At 37.0% G+C, this 18014-nt stretch overlaps 1 protein-coding gene across 4 annotated transcripts in view; it reads right to left on the reverse strand.

Annotated features, from left to right (window-relative positions):
- Positions 1 to 432: 432 nt before the first annotated feature.
- Positions 433 to 18014, reverse strand: part of B4GALT6 (beta-1,4-galactosyltransferase 6) — a 77072-nt gene continuing 59490 nt past the window's right edge. For 3 of the 4 annotated variants that reach the window (XM_054460300.2, XM_054460299.2, XM_054460297.2), the window contains 4 exons: positions 9112 to 9299; positions 5184 to 5306; positions 4469 to 4570; positions 433 to 3947 (listed from right to left, as the gene is read on the reverse strand). In XM_054460300.2, coding sequence (XP_054316275.1) covers positions 3800 to 3947; positions 4469 to 4570; positions 5184 to 5306; positions 9112 to 9299 — 561 coding nt within the window. In that variant the 3' untranslated portion in view covers positions 433 to 3799. The remainder of the gene's footprint in view (positions 3948 to 4468; positions 4571 to 5183; positions 5307 to 9111; positions 9300 to 18014) is intronic. The other variant, XM_054460301.2, reaches the window with a different exon arrangement.

Consider the following 18014-nt stretch of genomic DNA (forward strand, 5'->3'; position numbering starts at 1 on the left):
CTCATGATCTCACAATCTAGTCTCAAATACAAATCTAGTCCGTAGGTATTTTTGAGATTTGGCTCTTTGCCTTAAAAATCATCGATACCTGAAAAACAAGTAGTAAATTGAGCATAACACACCAGCTTAGTTTATTGAAGTTGTGCAGGGAGAAGAAAATTTATGCTAAAATGAATTCTTAAATATTTATCTTGATATAATAATTACTAATTGTTGTACTGATGAAAAATACTTAAATACTACTTTTTAAGATAAAAGGAATAAGGTGATCTCCAACTGTATTTAAGCTGTGGTTACCTTATGCTTATATTGCAACCCTAGTGTCAACTAAGATATTCATCAATAATTAAAATTTAGGATAACAAACAAACAAAAATCCCAGGTAACCCAAAAAAGTTCCTGAGAGGAAAATAATTACATCTTCACACAAAGTCTTTAGAACATTATATTTCATAAAAGACAATGATAAAAAAGTACAAACATTTCCATGAGAAGCAAAAAAAGAAGAAAAGTGGGATACAAGAAATTACTAGCATTTATTTCAGTGCATTTATATAGAAGTCTTTCATCTAAATAAATAATCTTAAGTACACTTCCTCTTTCTGATAAACAATACTATAACCATTTTACTTCTCTCAACCAGCATACTTCCAAATCCAAGACAATAAATCTAGAATAGTATTTATTTGAAAAACACATAAAGAAATATATCAAAGACAAGCAGACGCCAAATAAAATGACAAAATCTGCTTTCACTTGTAGGAAGCCTCCAGAAAGAGAATATTGTATTGGACATTTTTCCATTTTGTTTTAAAATAGGTATCAGTATCTTGGCTGGCAAAAGGGTATATAAGGAAATTTTTAATACATAACTGTATCTACTTAATATTATAAAGTTTTCTTACTGAATACCTTTTCGCAAAAAAAAAAACTTAAATGTAGATTTAAAAAATACTCATAAAACCCTAGTTTTGGCAAAGAAATATCTCCACTGTGAATTATATATAGTTCCAGCAAATGTGTACTCTTCTCCTTTTCTTCTCTACAGACAGGCCCATTAGTCATTACTTCTTTCTGTAGATGAAAAGCACCATGTAATTTTCCCAGTTAGTGCCATAGAGACCTCCTATTAGCCCTAGGTCCACATATACGGGTTTCTTGACTTTGAGACTAGGAAATACAACAGATAAGTTATCAGAGGATGTCTTCATAATTTCAGAAAGATCTCAATTTGCTTGACTTCATTTGTTTAGAAATGAAGTAATAATACTCTTTCCATAGACATACCTACCATTGCACTGGATATGCAATAGGCAATCAATATATGCCATTAATAAATCCTCCACACATCCTATAAAGAAGATAATTTGCATTTGCAATATATTTGTTAATCTTTGTGTAATAATACAATGAAGATAAACGGGCACAGCTCTGTCACTCTTACAGAAACATATTAAGGTCACTGTTTATAGGCAAAAATAATTTTAGGTCTACACTAAAAAAGCAAAACAAACAAAAAGCAAACTAGGTGGTTTTCACAGGATGACAAACCATATTCAAAACTGAAAAAAAAAGCAAAATGTTTATATCTCATTCCTGAAACAAAAATTAACATTAGACTTAAGAAAATAAGGCAGATACTAGTAGTCCTAAGTTTTCTTGAAACTGTAAAATATATATAAAAATGAAAAGATACCGAATGCGGACAGCTCCACATTGATCAATAAATGTTAACATTCTCAATCTCTTTCATTGACTTTAAAAACTATGTAATAGAGACAGAAAATGAAGTAATACACAAATTAAGTACAAATATCATAATTTTCAGAAAGTTTGATTTTTCATCGAGTACCACAAAAAAACTGAAATATAAATATTTTGGAAATAGTGCTAAGAAATAAATATGAAAATATTTTGTTTGGTATAACAGAGAAGCTATCCATTTTCTCAAAGTGTAAGGATTCAATTATTTTATGATTTAGTTTGTGGTCATCTGTGTTATCAATATTGCCATAAAAATGACACTTCAAAATAAAACTTACAATCTGAGATAAGTAACCATAGTTCTGTTTTAGGTAAACAATCCTTGAGGCAAATATTATCCAAACGTCTCTCATATATAGATTTCTATTGCTCATCATTGTTGTTGAAGATTCACTTTATAGATATTTAATATTTTGTTTAAAATTTGTGAAAATATCAAGATATTTTAAAGAATCTTTATAATTGCTAATTTTCAAAAAAGAATATTGTTCGGCTTTACTGTGGAAAAATTCATCCAAAATTAAGATATGTACTTGATATCAGGTAGTAAGACCTTTTTTCAGAGAACAGTCATATGAAGATAACTGGACAAAGCCCTGACACTTATGCAAACATATGAGATACTACATATAGAAGACATTATGGCATCAGTGCACCAAATAACTCATCATGTATTTTAAGATAATTGTATTAAATTATACTTTTAGATACTACATATAGAAGACATTATAGTATCAGCACACTGAATAACTGATCATGTATTTTAAGATAATTCTATTAAATTATACTTTTAGAAAGAAAATTTTAGTAATTAACACCAGAGATATAATCTCTTAAAAGTGAAAAAAACAAAATATAGTTTGAATGAAACTAACATTCAAGGGTCCCCCCCAAAAGTGAAATTCTATGTCTGAGAACTAAACTTAAAATTTGTTTTTATCTACTAAGTATTTATCTTCATAAAAATAGAATATTTAATTCTTATCTAATAGTACAATTCATTTGTATATTATAAGTACTATTGGGTTTTCTTCCATAGATCATTCTTTTAAAAAAACTGACTTGATTTCTTTTTAAATGAAGATACTTTTTTTTTGGCTCTTCTGAACTGGAAATAATAAAAGTGCTGTTCACTGTGAATTAAAAAAAAATACAGAGTATAAACACACAACCTTGGAAACATTTTTTGAGGCACAAAATCCCTGACACACCAGAGGTACATGAAAGACATTTAACATAAAGAGGTCCTTTATATCATGTCACATCACAACTTTTAAGATTTTTCTTGGTAATACTCATGCAATATGCATAAACAATATGGTTGTGATTTCTAGCAAAATCAGATGAGATTGCAAGCAAGGAAAAACATAGGTAATCCCGGTAGGAAGAAAAGCTATTTAAGTCCTTTCTTCTTTCCCTTTAAAGCCTAAGAAAGCTGTGACTTCTTCCACACAAAAGGCTGAGGTCTAAAGCTCAAAACTAGTATAACAGTTTACTGTATTAGTTGGCTGTCAATTATTGACAGTTCCTTCATTTCACACAAGGGTTAACCTTTGTTTAGTGACATAAATTTAGTGAGTTTTTTTTCATGCAAATAAAAAATGTCTATAAAAGTCCAATAAAGGTATAACCGATTACATGCAAAACTGCAACACATCTAATTTTTCAACAATTTGCACACATTAATTTATATCACATATATACAAAATATGTTTAAATGGAAATAAAAGCATTCTCTTGAATTAAATTATAGATTTTAGTATAAAAATTTTCTCTTCATAGGGAGCTCTCTTAACTTCCGATCTTAAGTAGTGGCTTCCGGTTTCTGCGGTGCTCGCCACAGGGGTGTGTCTCAGAGCAGGGAGGACAAGTGAGAGAAGGGTGACTGTATATAGTCCCACTCTGTAAACACTGGACTGCTGGCTCTTCTCAGAGAAAAGGGCACTGTGACACAGCCAATCACTGACCTCCACTGAGTGTGCTCCAAGTTTATGATCCAGCATTGTGGTCCACCTTGCCACAACAGCCACTTCTTTTAATAGTCTTCGATTGGAGCTAACTCTGGCATGAGGTTTACAGATATGTTTGTATACAACCTATCAACCAGTATTTTTGGCCTATATATTAAATTGTTCAACCCATCGATGTACTGACGCTCCTTGGAATACCTTAGTAATTTATACCTATAGTTTTAGAGGAAAAAACAAAAAAGTAACAAAACATGTTCAAAAAGGAAAACTGATAAGGACTGTGTTCAAGGTCATCTTATAATTAAAGCACTTAATGCCCTTTACAATCTCTGGTTCTTGCGCATAATTTAAGAATCTCTAAACCTTTATTCTAAATTAGTAATTTTACTACTCAAAAAATGCCACCTGAAAAAATTATTTTGCACTTTTACAATTAGACATCTTTAATAAATAAAACATTATGCTTTATGTTACATAAATACTTTTACATAAATAGTTAACCGGGCTCTTTAATGTAAATATGTGTATTTATTAATGCATATATGTGTGTATCTCTTCAAAACAAGCACCAAAAATGCTTCCTTTTGTAAAGATTCCCTTCAGCAAAAAATACTTCCCTTCCATTATGAAAATTCCCTTCAGCAGCTTTTTTGGGATTCAACGCATTTTTATTTACCTTTCATTTATTCAACAGCTTTGGAAACCTTGGTATCTGAAGATGACATTCAACTTACCGTCCTAAAAACTGGACTTCACCTCTATGGTGATGAGGAATTGACTTGTATTTTCCTAAGTCTCCCTCTGGTCTGGTTACATTATATCCAGCATAGTGAACTCTACAATGCCACATATGGAAATGAAAATATAGAGAAATAAAATATGAAAATGGGTTATGTGAGTTCAATTTTAAAACACAAAAAAATGCTCTAATCCAGGGTTCCCTAACCCCTGGGCCACAAACCAGTATAGGTCCATGGCCTGTTAAAAACTGGGCCGCACAGCAGGAGGTGAGCGATCATTACTGCTTGAGCTCCACCTCCTGTCAGATCAGCGAATGGCATTAGATTTTCAGAGGAACACAAACCCTATTGTAAACTGCACATGTGAGGGATCTAGGCTGTATGCTCCTTATGAGAATCTAATGCCTGATGATCTGAGGTGGAACGGTTTCCTCCCAAAACCATCCTCCTGGGTGCTTCGAAAAATTATCTTCCAGGAGACTGGTCCCTGGTGCCAAAAAAGCTGGGGACTGCTGCTCTAATTACATGCTGCCAATAATTTCAGAAAGCAGACTTAATGAAAAAAAAGAGAAACACAAAATAGGGTTTAGAAACCTCAAACATATTCCATCCCAAAGAATCTTCTTGGAACGGATAAGTACTACAATTTACCTAATATAAATAAGATTTATAAAAATTCTATTAGTGAACAATTTGTACCTCAACATACCTGTTCCAAAGGTCATCATCTTCTCCTCCCCATCCCCAGAAGGCATTAGGAAAGCCATTGATCTTTCTAAATTGTTCCACTGTCAGCCCACTTACACCACCAAAAAATTCTTTATATGGAAGACTAGAAAAGAAAGACACAGTATTCTAAAAATAAAATCATAATAGTTTCCCACGTGAAATGAAGGTTTCAGTCTTTCGTGTGCTTTGCAAAATATGCCCTTATATTCTATATAGACAATTATTTTAGAAAATGTAAACTACACCAAGACATAAAACATTTTTATATTCTAGTGAAACAAGTACATGTAAATGTGTTATGTTAAATGTAAAGCACTTACGGAAACCTAAATTTAATATTTAGTATACAAATAAGACTCAAAATAAAACCTGTAAGGCTCAAAACCCAGTGCCCCAAAATTGTATATTTTCATGACAAAAGTAAACATGATTAAATATATTAATAATGGTCAATGCATGTTAGATATTCCTAAACTAGTAACACTTAAAAAATTAACTGAATTATAAATGCATTATTTATTATGTAGAGCAGGATAAATATCAATTACAAAAGACAATTCTAGCATTTAATTTTCTAGCTACCTACTTTTATAATGATCTTATCTGTTGGGATTATACTCTCAAAATATTCATGGATATTTACAAATATATTCATTTTCAATGCACTGATAGTTACAGAAATCACTATATTTTTATTTGGATTTTATTTTCCTTACCCTTCCCTAACTCATACTCCAAGGAATGTGTCAAACGATGCAATGTTTTTAAACTTTTCTAAACTATATTTTTACTTAGCTAAACTGTGTGTTTAGGTATAGATTGGCTTTCTGACGTTTAGGCAGTGTCCCTAGACCTGCAATCCTGAATATATTCCCATGGACTGAAACATGCCCCTGGGGAGCAGATGCCAGAGCAGAGAAAACGTGACCATGCACAGCACCCAAAAATCAAGCTGAGGGAAATCTGGCTGCCACCACAGCCAAGCTGTCTCAGAGGAGGGAGCTTTTTGTTAGACACTCGCCTCACATTCTGAGAAGGACGTGCTGTTTGCCAGCTGGGGTCTTGTGTGGCACACAGACCAGGGAAGAGTAGTTCCTTCATGGAAGCCTAGGGTTGTAGGAGAAAGCAGTCTTGCCCTCATCCTAGGTCAAAGGTACTCCAAGATGGTAACAGCAACACTGATCCTAAAGACAACCATACTCTCCTGAGACCTCTCAAGGCTCACACTTGGGAGCTTAGTGTTCTGGTATTACAATAAGACTAGCTGGGGGTTCCACAGGCCAATAAGCATTCTTGGCACCGTGTACTTCCCACATCAGATGGATTATTCTTGCCCAGGCTAGTAGTTTAGGAAAAACCTGAGATCGTCAGATAGGGAGACATGAATAAATGTGTCTGTGTGTTTATTGATATGTATAAATCAGCAAGCCTATCAATTCCATTTACTGCTCTAAGTGGAAATAATCAATTGTGCTATACGAATAATGGAAAGTTATTAGGTAAAATGAAGGTATAACAGATAAACTAAAGAAGAGAAAACAAAACCCAACAAGTCAAACTCTTGCAGTGTTTATCTTACACTGTCCAAAGTGGGAGAGACACTACACCTGAGGGTCTGAGTTCTCTGGTCAGCAGCAGTGTGGCCATCACTGTGGGGCAGGGACACTTCACCAGGCTTCATCCCACAGCTGAAGTCTATGCACTGTCCAGACCAGGCCTTGATCTACTGCCATTCTCCCTGAGCTACATTCTAATTTCTCTACAAACGTCCAAGATGCCTAACCAATCCAGGGACTAGTCTAGATGGATATGAATACAGCTGACCCTTGAACAACACAGGTTTGAGCTGCACAAGTCCACTGATATACAATTTCTTTTTCAATAAAAGTTACATAGAATGTGCCTCTCCTGCCTCCTTTTCCATCTTCAACTCTTTCACCTTGCCACCCTTGAGATCCCAAGACCAACCCCTCCTCTTCCTTAGCCTACTCCACGTGAGGACGATGAGGATGAAGACCTTTAGGATGATCCACTTCCACTTAATGGACAGTAAATATATTTTCCCTCCCTTATGATTTTCTTAATAACTTCTCTCTAGCTTACTTTATGGTAAGAATATGGTATACAATACATATAACATACAAAATATGTGTTACTCAATTGTTTATATTATTGATAAGGCTTTTGGCTAACAGTAGGCTATTAGTAGTTAAGGTTTTGGGGAGTCAAAACTTATACTAGATTTTCAACTGCATTCCGGTGGTTGGGGGAGGCGGTCACTACTGTAACCCCTGCATTACTCAAGGGTCAACTGTATTTTATTAGAAATTGATATTTTCAAGTTAACAACAAATTATTTAGACAAACAACAAATTCATTTAGAATTTAACAACAAATTAATTTAGAATTCTTAGTTTATATGACCTTTATGATTTTTTGTGTGTGTGTGAAAATCAGTTACCCTGGATCTAATGTGATTCTAGCAAACTGACCGAAATCAAGTTTCCAGAAGTGGTAAGAACCAGATTGTTGCTGGGCGCGGTGGCTCACGCCTGTAATCCCAGCAGTTTGGGAGGCCGAGGTGGGTGTCACAAGGTCAGGAGATTGAGACTATCTTGGCTAACACAGTGAAACCCTGTCTCTACTAAAAATACAAAAAAATTAGCCAGGCGTGGTAGCAGGCGCCTGTAGTCCCAGCTACACGGGAGGCTGAAGCAGGAGAATGGCGTGAACCTGGGAGGCAGAGCTTGCAGTGAGCCAAGATCGCACCACTGCACCCCAGCCTGGGTGACAAAGCGAGACTGTCTCAAAAAAAGAAACGAAAAAGAAAAAGAGAACCAGATTGTGAACCTTGATGGCCTTCTTCAAGGTAACCCCATACTCAAAGTTCAGATACAGAGGTAATAAAGAAAAAGGTTTTCTAATGATAACAATGACCAGCAAAGAAAAAAAAAAGGAAGGAGGAGGAGAAGGACAAGGTGGAGAAGGAGGAGCAGGAAGGAAGGAAGGAAGAAAGAGGAAGAGGGGGTAGGGGGAAGGAGGGGAGCGGAAGGAGGCGAGCGGAAGGGGGAAGGAGAGGAGCAGGAGTGGGGAGGAGGAAGAGGAAGAAGAAGAAAGAAACAAGCATTCTTTTCCTGCTTGTGTCAGACTTTTTGCTTCTCTCTACTCTAGATTAGCGCCAGGCAAAACTGTGACACAGGCAACATCTTCCTGCCCTAAGCAACAAACAGCTTTATTTTCTCTCTACTCCCATTAGGCCAATGAAAACTGTGATCCTTTCCCCATATTAGACTTGCATTCTTTCATGTCCTTTTAAGTTACTATCTCAGCTCTGATAACTGTTCACATTTTAAATTATCTCCAATTAGAGAAGGAAAAGATTATTAAAGGGCAGGTCAAGAATGCACAGCTTAGGAAGAAGATAAACAGCAGAAGAGAGGGCTTTGTGGCCCTCCAAACCATCACTGGAGGAGAGCAGGCAGGAGTCAAGGTGAGTTATGCACCTACCACACAGCAGGCACAGAGCACATGTGATCTCACAGCAGCTCTATGGATGGAATCTATTATCCCAGTGAACAAGGAATACACCTTCAGAGATGCAAGTGACTAACCTATAGGTCCTGGAACTGTAAGTGTGAGAACCCAAGTTTAAATCTGTGTCTGCTTGACCACAGAAACCAGGCTCTCTTTCCCACCACACCACATTCAAACCTCTGTGTAAGGAACCACCCAGAGGAACGAAAAACCACTCTGTGTCCTGGCTCCCCAGAAGGACACGATGGAGTTAAAGATGATATTCTTGGGGTTCTTGAGTTCTCTCAGATTTAGGGACATAATGCTGCTACAATTTCAATGCTATGACTGTGCAATTATATCGTACAATATCAGGAACAGTGCACACTACTTACATATACATGTATTTATCCAGCTTTGCAGCAAAATGACGTGGCATTTCTCCACATCCGTAATAGTTCCGGTCATTTTCAGGTAGATGATCCACATCGTGGAAGATTACACAGTCCCAGACACTGTCTTTCATGGCCTCTTTGAAGCCCACGTTGAAAAGCATCGCACGGTTAAAAGGTTGTGTGCCAGTCTTCATGGAGCAGACCGAGAGAAAAAAATAGAAATGTACTCACACTTCATCAACTAACTTTTTTCTTTTTTTTTTTTTTTTTGGTATTTTTAGTAGAGACGGGGTTTCACCATGTTGGCTAGGCTGGTCTCAAACTACGGAACTCGTGATCCACCCACCTCAGCCTCCCAAAGTGCTGGGATTACAGGTGTGAGCCACCGCGCCCGGCCCCCATCTGACTTTTTTCTATTATTTTTCAAACTTGTTGCATCATGGTCAAATGATTACAATAATTAGACCCAAATGAAATAGACAAATAATAAATATACTTCAGGATTTTCAAATACACTGTTTAAATTTACTTACTATATTATTTTATAATTTAATAACATAGAAGAAAACAGTATCTAGTCCATTGCTACATCAGCACATTTAAATAATTTGTATTTCTGCTCTACTTCAAATACATCAGGATATAGATTACTTGTGACGAGAAAAAAAGTCATTAAAAATAATATAGGTTTTATTTTTTTAGTGGAGCTTTCCATATGCTGTCAAGACTAAGAGAAGAGGAAACTGGAAATGACTCAACAGTGACCCTCCTCTAAAGTACCAACACCAAGGAGGTCTAACTTTCTATTATTAATGCTTATAATAAATACCAAGAGCATTTTAGACAAAAAACAATGGGAACTTATTACACAAAGCCCAACTTCCCTTATTACAACCATTTTCCTTTATTATTACAGAAAATACATTAAAGTACGTGGGCAATAAATAGTTTCTATTATTGCTTATGATAAAGATTAAGGGCATTTTAAGGGACAAAAAATAGAATTTTATTACACAGAACCCAACTCCCTACATTACAACCGTTTTCCTTTATTTATCAGTGAACATATATTAAGGTGCACTGGCAATAAAAAACCTTCATTCTGCATCTAAAGAAAATTAAAGGGCATTTACCAATGCTTTAGCAATATTTATCAAAACCATTTCTAAAATATAAAAAAAAAGGATTACGATAGAAGTAAATGAGATACATATTGTAGTCATCATCAGAGCACTACCTCAAGAGTGAAAAATTACTAATTTTTAGTCCTAGGCCTTGCACTAACGTGAGGTAATAGAAGTCACTTTATTTTTTACAGCCTCTTTTTTCACCAGTGAAATAAAATAAAAAGAAAAGAGAGTTAAATTATAATGTTATGACTAGTATATCAACATCAGCTTTAACAAACTACTTTTCTTTAAGGTTTTAAAAATTGTTCTTATTAAATGTTTTATTAAATGTGGACATAATACTCAAAGGCTTATAACAGAAATAAGAAGTTCCATATCTAATCCATCTCCATCCTCCAAGAGCAATACATTTCAACTCTTCCCATTTATTCTGGTATTTATCTACATATTTTGAGGAAATCAGAGTTCTGATATTTCTTGCTTCTTTCACTTTAGACACTGTCTCTTGACTTCTTATCATGGTAGTGGAAGAGTTAAACCACCACACCTCCTGCCCCTACCTCTATTCTCCCAATATAGTTTTATCATAATTTTTGGTTAAATCAAGACTTTACATTATTAGGACTATGTAAATATTTAATATTTCTTCAGTGCTGAGTAAACTGTTTTCTTTTGCAAACTGGGAGTAACTACAGTTTTCTATATAACTATTATATTATTACTTTGTACAAAAGGCCCAAGAAATATGCCCTACACCTATTAATAATTGATGTAATCATTCAAACACATCAAATCATCTATCAATTCCTTCTCCATCTCTCAAGCCCAACTCTCCCTTGCCCTCTCCAGACCATGTGTGAATATCACCTGGGTCTTCTTCATTCCCTAAATCACCCACACCTTTTCCTTGGCTTTCTCAATTTGCTGAGGCACATTCTTCAAGCGCTCCCTAAGTAAAGACCCATGGAAAATATGCTTTTAGCCAATTAAGGACTGAAAATGCCATTAGTCTACTCTCACATTTGTCATTTTGGCTGGGTAAAAAATTCCAGGAAAAAAAAATTTCCCAGTATTGCTGAGAATGTTCATAGGTTTCTGATTCATAATCATTTGTCATTTTTCCTAGAATTCCCAGTATCCCCCATCCTGTGCCTATGAAAGCCCCGAGATCCTGGCAGGAAGAGACAAAAGCAGGTGGACGTCGAGAGGAACACACCAGCGATTAAGTTGCTCCTCTACTTAAGAACCTCCAGAAGGCAGTGGAGGGTTTTAAGCAGAGGAGAGACTTACATTAGGTCAGTATACATTAATATAAAATTACCACCTATCACATACATTTAAATGTGAAATATGAGGTAACAATACCAAAAGTGGTACAAGCTGGCATGGAGAACTGGTCTTCAAGTGTTACCAGACCTTCTTTAGGTTTCTAAAACATCACTTTATCCAGTGTCATCTGAAGGTTTTATGTAGAGGAGTGACTTAATCTACCTAACACAGGATAATCCAAGCCCTCACCCTGCACTTCTTTATTTGCTTCTCTGATTTCCTCCCCAGAATGTTCCTCAGCCAGCTGCTCTGGCGACATCGACCTCTTTGCTCAAACACACGCAGTATTCTCCTGCCTTCTCCAGAGTGCACAGCCTCTACAGCCTCTACAGCCTCTACAACAGCATGGCATGCTCCTTTACATCATTCCAGGATGCTCTGATCTCACCTCCCCAGAGAGGCCTTCCCCAAATGCTCTGCATAAAAGAGCACCTCTACCTGCCCTTACCACTCTCTGCCCTGCGTGCCATGGAGACACTGCACAATGATTTACTACTGCCTGTCCTTCTGGGCCAGCAAAAGAAGGGGCCTTGTCTGGTTTGTTCACTGCCATATCCCTTTTGTTGAATAAATGAAACTGGGCTGCAGGGACCTGATAAAGTGACAGGCTGGCCTTTTCCTTTGGAGACCTTCAAATATCAGATCTGGACTCTTTTTCCTGGAGATAATTTATTTCTCTAGTGAAGACAACACTATGCCCTGCCACAGCTGGAGGAGTGGGGAGATTCACACCTGGCTGTTGGCTTCAAAAGGCCAGAGAGGGAAAGGCCTGGGGTCCCTAAGGTCAGCATGCAGACTTACTCAATCCCCCTGGTTTTATGCCCTACCACACAGGTGCATCAGCACTCTCAGCAGCTTCCTGCTACACTTTTTCCACAGGATAAACTGGAAAAAGTTTCTACAAGATACAACAGAATAATAACCTGGCAGTACAAGTAAAGATGAGCAACTGGGAATGTGGCTGTTTTGTAGTCAAACGTTTAAACAATCTCCTTACTTTAGTGCAGTGCTTCAGCCTACCTTCTGTGACAGCACTGAGACAGAGGTGTGTCCAGCAAATTGACTCTAGTCTTGTCACATCACCCTCTACAAGCATGTGGGTTTGCACATCCGCTGTTCTGCTAGGCATCAGCACTCCATCTGCTTCCTGACTTAACAGAAACGTGTGAAAATCTCTCACCCACGACTTTCTGTCCTTGAGGTTTAATAACTTTTCAAAAGTTTTTTCTTTCACTCTCATTTTAGGAGTTTGGAAAGAAGCAGTGAACCCATGTCCATCCTCCATATTTAACTAGAATTCCTGAGCTGCTCTTCAACTGCTTAGTACTCCCTGGGTACCTGTCTAGCAGAAAAATTACTTTTCTATTTCAAATATGGTGAAGATGTTTCTAGCTCAAAATCTCACTCTATCAAATACACAGTCCTGAATTAATACTGATCAAGCCTGAGATTAAGACTTAAAAGGTTTGAAAATAAAAACGCAGACCTTAGTTGCTTTGCAAAGATTGCTTCATCACATACACCAAATAACTGGTGCTGAACTCTCAGGATAATATCCCTTTAAAAACAGAGACAGGCTGCAGTGACTCATGCCTGTAGTCCCAGCACTTTGGGAAGCCGAGGCAGGTGGATCACAAGGTCAGGAGATCGAGACCATCCTGGCCAACCCTGTCTCTACTAAAAATACAAAAATTAGCTGGGTGTGGTGGCACGTTCCTGTAATCCCAGTTACTCAGGAGGCTGAGGCACGAGAATCACTTGAACCCAGGAGGCAGAAGCTGCAGTGAGCCGAGATCGCACCACTGCACTCCAGCCTGGCGACAGAGCGAGACTCCGTCACAAAACAAATAAAAAAACCAGAGACAGCTCTCTCACCTCTCAACACATTATGGGGAATTGAAGTTTACACAAAGGAAACTAGCACTTTCCTAGATCAGTAAAACTGATCTAGAAATCTACAACTACAGCTCCATGAAAGTAGATAAAAATTTTCACTTGTTAGGTAAAACAAGTCACATTTCACAGTATAGACTGTTACATTAAAAAGTACATAAGGCACAAAACTTAAAGAATGATTTACACACACAGAAGTATGGTATGTTATACTAAATACCAAGCATTTCCACAGAGAAAAAGCAGAGGCAAAAAGCTGAGTGTGAGAAACAAACAAAAAAAAAAAGGCAGATTTAGAATAAAGGAACTGGAGAAACTGTAACCATTTTAGGAATAAAAATTTGAGTATTTTCCAAAAATTAGCCAGGCACGATGGTGGGTGCCTGTAATCCCAGCTACTCGGGAGGCTGAGGCAGGAGAATCGCTTGAACCTGGGAGGCAGAGGTTGCAGTGAGCTGAGATCGTGCTATTGCACTCCAGCCTAGGTGACAGAGGGAGACTCTGTCTCAAAAAGAAAATTTGTTTTGAGTATTTTCTACCAAAAGAAAAGATAAAAGTATCTAATAATACAAGTCAGGTAACTTTGTCTATCATTTATACTGTTACTTACCTATTGAAAACTAAGGAAATAAAGCCTAGCAGACTTTTTAGTAGAAACTGACAAGCAGAGTCAATGGAACGCAGAGACCAGAAAAAGACCTGCATACATATAACATGTATATATTAAGTGATTTTCTTTTCTTTTTTTTTTTTTTAACAAGGAATTACAAAAAACTTTACTTGTCTATTGGAATGAAACATGAGCTGAGTGGATCAGGTAAATAATAGATTAGGATAACTAGGTAAGGGTTAGGTCATGAAGGTTCTGGTACGCTGATGTTGAGGGCTTCAAATTTATCATGAAGAGAGTAAGAAGCCATCGGAGAGTTTAAAAAAAGGAATAACATGGTGATATTAGTTGTCAGGTCAGTGTTTTTCCAACTCCGGAATCAATTTAGTGGATGGCAAGCACACATTTAAAAAAATGAAACAGAAAATAATACAAGATCTAAGATTGCATGGCACAGGGTAAATGTAAAGATTTTTCTTGAATCAACCTTTTGTTTTAATTATTCATACATATATAAAGCATACATAATTTGCAATACAAAGTGTATTTTTACTGGGGGCCAGTCAAAAAAGTTTGACAGCCACTGTTTTATCATCACTAATGCTGTTTTACAGTCACTGGTGCTATGAATGGATGAGTTAGGAAGCTGACATGGCAGTCCAGATAAGACATGGGTCATGAACTAGAGCATTTACTATATGTGGAGTGAAGAGGAACAGCCTCCAAAAACATGGAAAAACCAAAAGAACTAGCAGAAACTGTAACTGACTAGATGTTAGGGAAAGAATAAAATGTATAGAATGACTTCCAGATTTCCATCCTCAAGTGTTTTATGACTTGACAAGCACACTGTCAGATACACTAAATGAACAGAGATCCTCTCCACTTTGTTCTACTCCACTTCTTCCACACAAACCCTGTTTCCTTTATGCCCTTTTCCCTGGTAAGTGGAGTTCAGCCAAACCAGCACTCAGAACCACCACTGAGGAAGTGAAGAGATCAGGCTCAAACAAGCTGCTTTCGTTCCTGTCATTTCACCAACATCTCCATACATTTTTCCAGTTTGCTTTTCTTTTCTTTTTTTTTTTTTTTTTTGATTTTCAGGAACTCATTTTATTTATTTATTTATTTATTATTATTATTATTATACTTTAAGTTTTAGGGTACATGTGCACAATGTGCAGGTTAGTTACATATGTATACATGTGCCATGCTGGTGTGCTGCACCCATTAACTCGTCATTTAGCATTAGGTATATCTCCTAATGCTATCCCTCCCCCCTCCCCCCACCCCACAACAGTCCCCAGAGTGTGATGTTCCCCTTCCTGTGTCCATGTGTTCTCATTGTTCAATTCCCATCTATGAGTGAGAACATGCAGTGTTTGGTTTTTTGTCCTTGCGATAGTTTACTGAGAATGATGATTTCCAATTTCATCCATGTCCCTATAAAGGACATGAACTCATCATTTTTTATGGCTGCATAGTATTCCATGGTGTATATGTGCCACATTTTCTTTTTTTTTTTTTTTTTTTTTTTTTTTTTTTTTTTTTTTTATTTTTTTTTTATTATTATTATTATTATACTTTAGGTTTTATGGTACATGTGCGCAATGTGCAGGTAAGTTACATATGTATACATGTGCCATGCTGGTGCGCTGCACCCACCAACTCGTCATCTAGCATTAGGTATATCTCCCAATGCTATCCCTCCCCCCTCCCCCCACCCCACAACAGTCCCCAAAGAGTGATGTTCCCCTTCCTGTGTCCATGTGTTCTCATTGTTCAATTCCCACCTATGAGTGAGAATATGCGGTGTTTGGTTTTTTGTTCTTGCGATAGTTTACTGAGAATGATGATTTCCAATTTCATCCATGTCCCTACAAAGGACGTGAACTCATCATTTTTTATGGCTGCATAGTATTCCATGGTGTATATGTGCCACATTTTCTTAATCCAGTCTATCATTGTTGGACATTTGGGTTGGTTCCAAGTCTTTGCTATTGTGAATAATGCCGCAATAAACATACGTGTGCATGTGTCTTTATAGCAGCATGATTTATAGTCCTTTGGGTATATACCCAGTAATGGGATGGCTGGGTCGAATGGAATTTCTAGTTCTAGATCCCTGAGGAATCGCCACACTGACTTCCACAAGGGTTGAACTAGTTTACAGTCCCACCAACAGTGTAAAAGTGTTCCTATTTCTCCACATCCTCTCCAGCACCTGTTGTTTCCTGACTTTTTAATGATTGCCATTCTAACTGGTGTGAGATGGTATCTCATTGTGGTTTTGATTTGCATTTCTCTGATGGCCAGTGATGGTGAGCATTTTTTCATGTGTTTTTTGGCTGCATAAATGTCTTCTTTTGAGAAGTGTCTGTTCATGTCCTTCGCCCACTTTTTGATGGGGTTGTTTGTTTTTTTCTTGTAAATTTGTTGGAGTTCATTGTAGATTCTGGATATTAGCCCTTTGTCAGACGAGTAGGTTGCGAAAATTTTCTCCCATTTTGTAGGTTGCCTGTTCACTCTGATGGTAGTTTCTTTTGCTGTGCAGAAGCTCTTGAGTTTAATTAGATCCCATTTGTCAATTTTGGCTTTTGTTGCCATTGCTTTTGGTGTTTTAGACATGAAGTCCTTGCCCATGCCTATGTCCTGAATGGTAGTACCTAGGTTTTCTTCTAGGGTTTTTATGGTTTTAGGTCTAACATTTAAGTCTTTAATCCATCTTGAATTGATTTTTGTATAAGGTGTAAGGAAGGGATCCAGTTTCAGCTTTCTACATATGGCTAGCCAGTTTTCCCAGCACCATTTATTAAATAGGGAATCCTTTCCCCATTTCTTGTTTTTGTCAGGTTTGTCAAAGATCAGATAGTTGTAGATATGTGGCATTATTTCTGACGGCTCTGTTCTGTTCCATTGATCTATATCTCTGTTTTGGTACCAGTACCATGCTGTTTTGGTTACTGTAGCCTTGTAGTATAGTTTGAAGTCAGGTAGTGTGATGCCTCCAGCTTTGTTCTTTTGGCTTAGGATTGACTTGGCGATGCGGGCTCTTTTTTGGTTCCATATGAACTTTACAGTAGTTTTTTCCAATTCTGTGAAGAAAGTCATTGGTAGCTTGATGGGGATGGCATTGAATCTGTAAATTACCTTGGGAAGGATGGCCATTTTCATGATATTGATTCTTCCTACCCATGAGCATGGAATGTTCTTCCATTTGTTTGTATCCTCTTTTATTTCCTTGAGCAGTGGTTTGTAGTTCTCCTTGAAGAGGTCTTTCACATCCCTTGTAAGTTGGATTCCTAGGTATTTTATTCTCTTTGAAGCAATTGTGAATGGGAGTTCACTCATGATTTGGCTCTCTGTTTGTCTGTTATTGATGTATAAGAATGCTTGTGATTTTTGCACATTGATTTTGTATCCTGAGACTTTGCTGAAGTTGCTTATCAGCTTAAGGAGATTTTGGGCTGAGACAATGGGGTTTTCTAGATATACTATCATGTCATCTGCAAACAGGGACAATTTGACTTCCTCTTTTCCTAATTGAATACCCTTTATTTCCTTCTCCTGCCTAATTGCCCTGGCCAGAACTTCCAACACTATGTTGAATAGGAGTGGTGAGAGAGGGCATCCCTGTCTTGTGCCAGTTTTCAAAGGGAATGCTTCCAGTTTTTGCCCATTCAGTATGATATTGGCTGTGGGTTTGTCATAAATAGCTCTTATTATTTTGAGATATGTCCCATCAATTCCTAATTTATTGAGAGTTTTTAGCATGAAGGGTTGTTGAATTTTGTCAAAGGCCTTTTCTGCATCTATTGAGATAATCATGTGGTTTTTGTCTTTTGTTCTGTTTATATGCTGGATTACATTTATTGATTTGCGTATATTGAACCAGCCTTGCATCCCAGGGATGAAGCCCACTTGATCATGGTGGATAAGCT

The sequence above is a fragment of the Pongo pygmaeus genome, chromosome 17 (assembly GCF_028885625.2).
Source record: "Pongo pygmaeus isolate AG05252 chromosome 17, NHGRI_mPonPyg2-v2.0_pri, whole genome shotgun sequence".
NCBI lineage: Eukaryota > Metazoa > Chordata > Mammalia > Primates > Hominidae > Pongo > Pongo pygmaeus.